The sequence below is a fragment of the Elephantulus edwardii genome, unplaced genomic scaffold (genome assembly GCF_000299155.1).
Source record: "Elephantulus edwardii isolate Elephantulus edwardi_28Jun2011 unplaced genomic scaffold, EleEdw1.0 scaffold00202, whole genome shotgun sequence".
Lineage (NCBI taxonomy): Eukaryota > Metazoa > Chordata > Mammalia > Macroscelidea > Macroscelididae > Elephantulus > Elephantulus edwardii.
In genome coordinates this window covers 3025628-3035656 of record NW_006399952.1, presented here as the reverse complement: position 1 = coordinate 3035656, position 10029 = coordinate 3025628, and the positions used below count along the sequence as shown (strand labels likewise).

The following is a 10029-nucleotide window of genomic DNA, read 5'->3' as shown; positions in this document are numbered from 1 at the left end:
GTGGGTTAGTTCTACTCCATTCTGTCGGTTCACTTGAGTTGGAATGGACTCAAAGGCAAAGAGTTAGGTTTTTTGGTTTTAACGTTTAGTTGGATATACTTCGGGGAAGGTAAAATTGACTTTTCCCGCTACTCCAGAATTGGATTGGTTTTGAGGAGGTAATATGTTACCACTTGTTCTGAGTATGTGAACGGCTTTAGAAACAAACTGTACTAAATGTAGATTTTGTTTTGTTTTATTTTCTGTTTTAGTCTCTCTTGATTCTAGAAGAAGCACCTGGTAGCAACCATGACAGAGTTCTGGCTTATATCTGCTCCTGGGGAAAAGACGTGTCAGCAGACCTGGGAGAAACTGCACGCAGCCACCACGAAGAACAATAATCTAGCCATTTCGTCAAAGTTCAACATTCCTGACTTAAAGGTAGAATAGTTGTGAAAGTGTGGTCATCGGGAGGACAGTTCCCTCTGCTCAGCTCTTGGTAAAAACTAGGCAACACAAATCCACCTGACACAGCCAAGCTCTCATTTTAACCACTGGCATAATTTAAGAACTGTCTCATGAATGAGTTGAGATTTTAGAAGTAAACTCTCAAAAGGAAATGACACTTCTGCTCCTTACACTTTGTGATTTTTCTGAATCATAATCTAAATTGTTAGGAGGATTCTTATGAAAATATTTGATAGGGCATTCAAAAAATTTTTGTAAAAGTGAGAAATCATAGTAATGCATAGTTTTAAAATACCGCAGTCAATAAATTTTTATGTGGTATTTGTGTAATACTTATACTGTGAATGTTTTACATTAGCACCTACTTAATCATAACTTGGCAAATCTAACCTAGTAATTTAATCTAATTAATATGCTTAACATTATTACAAACCAGGACCTTAGCAGCATGAGTGAAGCAGAATGCTAGTATTTACTTGACTTTTTGTAAAGACTGTAAAAGGTTGTTTGCTGGTTCACGAAGTGTTATTAATGATGGTTTAAGAAATGGCTCATTATTGGTTCTTAATACTTTAGGAATTTTGGCATTTCTTTGAGACAGCGCAGTAAACCAGACATTTCTTCCAAAGCCTGCACATTTACACAAAGAATTTTGTCTACAAATTCAACTACTGATCCTGTGGTGTACCCCAACTTCAGACTCTACCGCAGAGCCCTGTTGTCCAGCTTAACTGCCAGTAACTTCCCATCACTGGGCAGCAAGCAGAGGTACAGGCCTGCCTGTGAGGACTCTTATGTCTTAAAGGATGAGTTAGAGGACTGTTATACAAACAAATAACTTTAAAAGGTCTGACCGACTTCTGGTTTTCTTTAAAATGCTGGATACTATGACATTAAAATAGAATGTAAAGATTTGTAGGTTCCTTAAGATATTAACTGAGAAAGTCCAATCTTTTTCTTTTAGGTTGGCACACTAGATGTCTTGGTTGGTTTGTCAGATGAACTGGCTAAACTGGATGCATTTGTAGAAGGGTAATGTACCTCCTCTTTTGCACAGAGCCCTACAAAATGAGCTACTGTTGTCAGTCTACCTGGACATTGAGTTTATTAACATGTGAATGCTTAATTAGAATGGTTTTAGAAAATGGTTAATGTTCTGGGGGAGGGTGATAAACTAACTTTATGAAGGTCTACCTATTTTAGGTATGAAAATGATTCTTTTAGAAATAATGACTGATGTATTGGAAGTACTTGCTAGGGAAGTATGACAAGAGATGGAAATAAAAGGCATTCATATTGGCAAAGAGATGATTAAATTGTCGCTATATACAAGTGATAAGATAATGTACATAGAAAACCCCAGAGACTCAACCAGAAAACCTGTTATAGCCAGTGACCAATTTAGTAGAGTGGCAGGATACAAGGTCAGTATACAAAAGTCAATGGGATTCTTCTACATTAACAAATAAAACACAGATAAGGAAAGTAAAAAAGCAATACCATTTACAATAGCCAACCACAAATTGAGATACTTAGAAATAAATGTAACTAGAGACACAAAAGACCTTTACAAAGAAAATGAAAGAACATTTCTGTGAGACCCAATAAAAGACCTGAAAATAATTGAAAAATGTGCTTGCTTCGGCAGCACATATACTAAAATTGGAACAATACAGAGAAGATTAGCATGGCCCCTGCACAAGGATGACAACGCAAATTCGTGAAGCGCTCTATATTTAAAAAAAAAATTGAAAAATATTCTTTGTTCATGGATAGGAAGACTCGACAGTCTTACCAGAAGCGGTCTACATTTTTAACACAGTACCAATATAGACACCAAATTCATTTTTCAAAGAGATAGAAAAGGCAATTGGCAAGTGTATTTGGAGAAGAAAGAGACCTCAGATAAGCAGAATACTTCTGTAAAACAAGATTGAAGTGGGAGAAAGCTCCTTGATCTCAAAAAGACTACACAGCTGTAATAACCAAAACAGCATAGCACATAGTCCAGTGGAATAGAATTGAGAACCCAGAAGTTAATCCATCTGTCTATGGTCACCTGATACTTAACAAGAAAACAAAACCTATCATGGGGAAACAACAATCTCTTCAGCAAATGATGCTGGCAAAACTGGACTGCTACCTGCAGAAAGCTGAAGCAGGATGCACACCTCTCATCATACACAAAAAAAATCAACTCAAGGTGGATCAGAAAAACTAGGAATAAAGCCCTAAACCATAAAGTTCATCAGAGACAAACTGGGATCAAGCTTAGGTGGCCTAATCTATGGTATAAAGAGATTGCCAAATACAGCCAAAGATGCACAATCTGGAGAGGATAAAATAGATGAAAGGGACTTTGTAAAGATTTGTGTGCATCAAAAACATTTTCCAATTTCCAAAGTTTTTTATATGGAAAGTTCATGAAATTTTATAGGGCCTCTACAAGAAAAAAAGACTGATAATGCAGTTACAAAATGGGCAAAAGACATGGAAAGACTTTTCACAGAGGAAGATAATTAGATGGCCAAAAGGCAAGTGAAGAAATGCTGAAAATCTCTAGCAATGGGAGATGCAAACAAAATCCACTATGAGATACCATCGTACCCCCGTAGCAGTGGGACACCAAGTAAGAAATGTTGGAGAAAATGTGAAGAGGTAGAAACTCTTATACACTGTTGGTGGGATTGTGAAATAGTACAGCCACTCTGGAAGGCCGTTTGATGTTTCCTCAAAAAGCTGAACATAGAAATTCGATATGACCCAGCTATTCCATTGCTTGGAATATACCCCGACGAAATGAGAACTGAGGCAAAAACAGAGACTTGTACACCACTCTACATAACAGCATTATTCACCGTCTGAAGAACATGGAAACAGCCCAGATGTCCAACCACAAACAAATGGATTAAGAAATTATGGTACATTCACATGATGGAATACTATGCAGCACGCAGGAGTGATTTTGAAAATCACTACCTAACTTGGAAGGGTCTGAAGTGCTTTATACTAAGTGAACTAACTCAGTCCCAAAAGGACAAATTCTGTATAAGACCATTATTTTAGAAATAGATAACTAGTAAAACATGTATGAGGATCCACAGTGGGGGAGGGTAGAAGCAGAGAGGTGCAGATAGGCAGGGGAGTGAATATAGGGTTGCACAGTTTGATGGGTAGAGGGAGGGGTGGGTAAAGGAAATGGGGAAAATCTGGTGTGAAAAATAATGTATATGAACTTTGTAAGCAAACCAGAATAAAATAAAAATTTTTTAAAAAAACATGCTTAGAAAAACGAAAACCAGTAATAACTGAGATAAGTTCACATACCATGCAGTTCACTTTTCTGCAAAGTAGATAATAGTTTATGCTGGGCCTCATTCTTAGACTTTACTATTGTGTTCTGTTGGCTGTCAGTCTCTTCTGCCCTGAGAGGCAGCACAGTGTCTGACATGTATACACACGAACAGATAATTGATAAATCTTAGTTCCCTGACTCCTCCTTTGTTCTTGGTTCTTACAGAAAGATGCATTGTCTAATTTCTCCTCACGTAGCCTATGGCTGCCGGTAGACTCTTTTGCTCACTAGCCTCCCACTACTTACTTTCCAAAGTAATACATATACACAATGTAGTCTCCTTAAAGTATAACAACTTCTTAGTTAATATGTGTATACAACAACATATTGCTCTATTTTACATTTAAAATGTTTTGTAGACGGTAGTTCTCTGTATATATAATAGATGAGTATAATGGAAGCACACATAGTCAAATTGATGTCTTAATATGTTTACTGAATAGCACAGAATTTAGGTCTTTTTTTCTGAAAATAGTTGTTGGGATTTTCCTTTCAAGGGTGGTTAAGAAAGTGGCCCAGTACATGGCAGATGTATTAGAAGATAGTAAAGACAAAGTTCAGGAGAATCTGTTGGCCAATGGAGGTAAGCTAATGTTATATTTGATAATCCTTGTCTTAAACTGAATGACATAGTTACAGAAAGAAAAAAGAATGTAAAAAAAATTAAAAGAAGATCTTTGGATAAATACTTAAATGCAGTGTGGGAAGCCTTTGCTGAACTTGGCAATACTGGCAGTTACATCCATGAATCCTATTCTCATGTCTAAGTCTCACATGTTATATATAGTATTGTTATTAGCATGGTTGTCGAGTTTTCCCTGAGAAGCAGTGCTACAGAGATTTATTTATTTGGATCTGTTAACTCACAAAGAAGTTTCCAGTTTATGTGTCTCTGCATTGTTCAAGTTGAATACTTGTTATCTTCTCTAGCTCTAAAAATTTAATAATATTCAGTGACTAGTAGATATAGATTAAATTAATAAAGTTTTACAAGTAGTTCCTAATTTATGATAAAATTTCATTCTGACACCTAAGTTGGTTCTGACATAACTTGAGTACCTTATTTTTTTTAAACAGTTTACAGTATTGCTTTATATTGTTTTTATAAATCTGATCTTTATGTATTTGGCTTTGGGCGTTGAAAACATTACCTATAAACTTAGAGACATAACACCAGCAAACCCTGTGACATTTTTTATAGTACATATTACTAATGATCCCATGTACAAAACAAAACCCGACAGTTCTAAGTATGATTGTCTTAGTCCTCTGTATGTTGTAAATCAGAACTATTGATGGAAACTTAATTTGCTCTTTGCTGTTGTAAATAATGCTACAATAGATATGGTGTACATGTATCAGTTGGTATCAATGCTCTTTTTTTTAAGTATTCTTTTTTTTACCTGTGTAAAAGAAGCTGTTACAACTTGGGGGTAGACGAGTCTGGCTTTTGCATGCTTCATAAAGGAGAGCTGTCCCCATCAGTAATATCCATAGTACCAGACAAATAGCTACATGCTTAGACTTTTCCATCCACAGGCTTCTGTACCTATTTCTGTTACTCATTGGGTCCAATGTTTGTTGCAGTTTGACTCACAGACTTTATTCATAGTTATGAGGTTTATTAGGGAAATAGATTGGAAGAGTGAAGGTGGCAAAGAATATCACACAGTTCAAGTCCAGGTTGAGTCCAGCAGTCCCAAACCTGATTAATAAGACAAAATTCTTCTGTTAGTGACAGTCAGGTTCAGTTCAGCAGCACAGATACATCTCTGGTTTCCTCAGCCATCCAGCAAACTTTATCTCAGAGCAATTACAAGTCATCTTTTCCTTCAATCATCCTGCAAGGAAAACCTATAACTTTGGCTCCATCTCCAGGGTTCCCCTGGTTACATCTTGCCACATTCTCTTCACAGTACTGCTACAGTCTCTCCACCTTTCTTCATCACCCCGTTTCACAATGTGCAAAGTACTGTCTTATATTTGTCCCACAGATGATTTGCAAGACCATGTTAAGGTAGCTTAAGGCCTATGGTTAAGGTAGCTGGAGACCATGCCCGGATCCAACGGGGGCTAACAAAATGGATAGAAAAACCAATTTTCAAGTTTTCTGATACCACAACCTAATAGTGGGATTGATAAGTAAATGGTATCTTCATTTCATTTTCAACCTTTTGTGGAAACTAGTCTGCTTGTAGTTGTATCATTTTACATTCTCACCAGCCTCTCCACACCTTTGCTAGCATTTTGTTTTTACTGTCATAGGGTCGCTATGGGTCGTCTACAACTTCACGATACTTAACAGTTAAACTCTTTAATTTTAATTAAAATGAAATTAAATACCCTAGGTTGTTGCTGGGGTGAGATGCTATCTTAGTTTTGTTTTGATTCACAGCTGTAACAGCTGTGATCTTGAACGTTTATTCGTTTGTTTACTGGACATCTTTGGTGATGACTGTGACCTTTGGGAAGCAGATTGCCAGGACTGTTTCCGAAGGTGCTTGAGTCTGGGTTCAGAGTGCCAACCTTTTAGCTCCTAGCTGAGTGCATAACCATTTGCACCACCCAGGGATTATATCTAGTATGAACTACACCCAGTGTAGACGTCTAGAAGCAGTCATCACATTCTTTCAACTGGTGGGTTCATTTTTTGTTTGAGTAAAGATGGCAAAGAAAGAACATGCTTTTGTCAAATTCTGCCTTTTTTGAATTCTTTTTTTTCCATTGTTGAACATTTTCTTTCCCCACCCCAATATACCCTGCAGTGCATGCCTTGTTCAAGATTGTAGCCATACGTATAATGCCTAATCATATGATCCTTTTGGGCAGTTCTTCCCCTCATCAGCTCTAACGCAGCGTTCATTATCTATCTTCTTTCTTCCCATTCTGTCCCCAACACCCCACACCCCATGTCTGTCCTATTTTATAACAGCAGTGTTATCCAGTGTTTATCCTTTTGTGACTGAGATCTTTCACTCAGCATAATGTCCCCTATGTGTAATGTTTTAGGAGTTTTGTGTTTTTCAACGTTGTGTAATATTTCATTGTGTGAATGTACTATAGTTTTTTTATCCATTTGTTTATTGATGGACACTTGGGTTGCTTCCATTCTTTTTGCTGTTGTGAATAATGCAGCAGTAATCATGGGTGTGCATACATCTCTTGAGTTGTGGCTCTGATTTCTTTAGGGTATATTCCCAGCAGTGGAATTGCTGGGTCAAATGGTATTTCCATTTCCAACTTTTTGAGAAGGTGCCACTTTCCATACTCTCTGTACCATTTTACATTTCCGCCAGCAGTGAATAACAGCTCTAGTCTCTCCACAACTTCACCAGAATTTGTTGTTTGCAGATTCTGCTTTTTGAGAGGACATTTTGAACTTCCCTATCTCTTTCTCCATGTATGACTCATACCACATCACATGTATTAATCATGAAAATAAATGGAACAAGTGTCTTGTATGCATGTTAAATTTTGAGTCAGGAGAAAAGATCTGACTAGCTTAGAGAGTATAAGATTCAAGTTTTGATTATAACTTCCATGTAGCTTACAACATTTCCATATTTTAGTAACTATCACTCTTTAGAAATGAGATCTTTTCCATTTTTACAGGAAGCCATTTTCAGCATTAAAATGTATTATGGCATAATACACGATCAAAACTCCATTGCTTCATCTTCAGTAATGAATTTATTCCCTTCTTTCAGTTGACTTGGTTACATACATAACACGATTCCAGTGGGACATGGCCAAATACCCAATCAAGCAGTCCCTAAAAAACATATCGGAAATAATTGCCAAGGTAAGAGCAAATTAGTATTTAGCTACGAAATATTTTTAGGTTTTTCACCAGAAAACCTCCCTTCATTGCTTTTGACTTGGAACTACCTCACAGCTGACCCTCCAGCAGGTTTTTGAAGGTTGTACATGATGCAGGAGGACATTGCCCATTTTTCTCCTGTAAGGCACATTATTTGCATGAAACAAATTATTTGCTGTAAAATCAGATGTTATAAGATATAAACCATGAAATGCAAGATATTAAAGGAATGTATATGGAAACTTTACTTTTGACACATTTTTTTCCTGTAAGCTTAAAGCTGCTCTGAAAAATAATCTCTTAAAGATACATGTGTTTTAACATTTTCAAGGGTAGATTAAGTAATGTAGTATATGTATTAGCCTCTTTAACTTGTTTGCTTTTTTTTAAAATAATATGCTTTCTTTTTATTCTTTTTAAAGAAGCTTTGTTACGGCACTTTTGTCCAATGAAGTAGTAATTTGATTTCTTTTTAAAATGTATTTCTTTTCTTTTGTGGCACATTTTCTTCCTTCCCTCCCGGCCCCAGAACACCCCCTGTGCCAGATTTTTTCCTGCTTGCCTCATTAACTTTTAAATACTATGTCAACAGTTTTTAAACAAGAAAAGTAACTTTGAAATTCTTTAATTACTACTTAAAATACAGGTTTTAATGGCGACTGAGCTCACATAGACTAGGAAATTGAAATCTATAAAGGTTTATGACTCATTTGGGTGTATGGTCATAAAAAAATCCTTTAAAAAGCTCATTGCTGCCAAGTCTCTTCCAACTCACAGTGATCCTTGAAGGTGAGTAGAACTGCCTGAAAATGTTTCCAAGACTGAATCTCTGTGGAAGCCGACCGCCGCATCTCCCCTGCAGAGCGCTGCCCCCCAGTGCCTGGGCACACAGCCTGCCTTGGGTCCCGGGTGTGGTGGCCATGTGTTGTCTCTGAGACCGAAACCTCCTGGAGCTCATGAAGATGGCATGGACCAGGCATTCTTCCATTCTGTTACATATGAAATCACTCAGAGTTGGCGTGAATAGGACTCCCAACAACTAGCAACAACAGCCAGTTAAAAATATTAAAACTCATGGGCTCTCTGACCTCTTGTGACCTCGTAGATTTCATCTTCTACCCAGAAAAAGGCACATATTCTTTCATCACTTGATGTTATTCACAGTTTCAGTTTACATGAATTCTGAAGCTCATCCATTTTTTTTAAAATTTATTATTTTTGTGTGAGTATACCGTCAAATCAGATCTGACTGGTACAGGAGGAGATTGTCCCTCCTTCCCCGGCAGAGCATCTGGTGGATTCAAACCGTGCGCCTCTGGGATTGTAGGTGCAGTTCCTTGCCACTAGGCCACCAGAGCTCCCCCTGAAGCTCATCCATTAACTTGATAAATCAAGGATTCCCCCTCCTCCCCATTTGAGAGTCTGTGAACTTTGGAAAAAAAATTCTCACTTAAAATGACTAAGAAGCAGACCCAGAATTCCCCACCCCCCAAAGTCATTGTTTTTGAACTGGTTGTGACTCATGGCAAGTCTTCTGGGTAACAGCAGGACTTCTCTGCAGGCTTTGCTTGGCAGATTACCGACCTTTCTTCTGCAAAGCTAGGTGGGTTGAAATCAGTGTCACTGTTTTCACTAGTGTTTTGTGAGAGCCAGTTTGATGCTTTACATATATGATCACTCTCTCAGTCATTGGTATCAAGTCAGAAAAGACTTGTAGCTGACACTTCAGCATGTATTTGAGGGCTGTAAATCTGTCAGGAGGAAGTTGCCCATCTTTCTTCCATGGAGTACTTGGGTGGATTTGAATCATCAGAGAGGCACTGCCTGTAGGTAAACAGTGCAACTCCCCGTGGACTGAGCCACCAGAACTCCACACATGATGTTGTGTGCCATAGAATCAGAACCGTCTCATAGCTGACCCTCCAGCATGTTCGCAGAGGCAGATATTTTAGTATGTGTGATTAAAATAGGACTGTTGATTAGCAAGCTATGCTTTGAGTTGTTGTTATGTGCCGTCGAGTCGTAGGCGACTCATAGTGACCCTATGAACTAAAGTCCTCGACACTTGCATGCATGGTTTTCATCCTTTCTCCAGGTTCATATGGTTTCCGTAGGCAAATTATTTACAGAAGTGGATGCTGCTACTGCTTCTCAGCTTGTTTCAACCGGGAAGCACCACCAAACTCTGTCCACCGTGGGGTAACTGTTACCGCATTTGACACATCAGTATCACAGTGTTCAGCTTCACAGCAACCACAAGTTACCTCGGTACAGCAAGTGGACATACCAGGGATATACGACCTAGAAGACTGAATAAAAACAATGAAAAATAGGCCTCAGGGCCGCAGATTAGAGTCACCCACCTTTGGCTTGGTAGCATCGCTTTCGGTAGAAAGCTTTTTTTTTA

The 10029-nt window shown here is 38.0% G+C and overlaps 1 protein-coding gene across 1 annotated transcript in view; it reads left to right on the top strand.

Moving 5' to 3' along the window:
• The first annotated feature begins 288 nt into the window (after positions 1-288).
• The window catches only part of LOC102854756 (V-type proton ATPase subunit C 1-like), a 35722-nt gene continuing 25981 nt past the window's right edge, over positions 289-10029 (top strand). Inside the window, exons 1-5 of the mRNA XM_006897172.1 lie at positions 289-420; positions 1412-1479; positions 4300-4385; positions 7510-7604; positions 8485-8531. Of these exons, the coding sequence (XP_006897234.1) occupies positions 289-420; positions 1412-1479; positions 4300-4385; positions 7510-7604; positions 8485-8531 (428 nt within the window). The remainder of the gene's footprint in view (positions 421-1411; positions 1480-4299; positions 4386-7509; positions 7605-8484; positions 8532-10029) is intronic.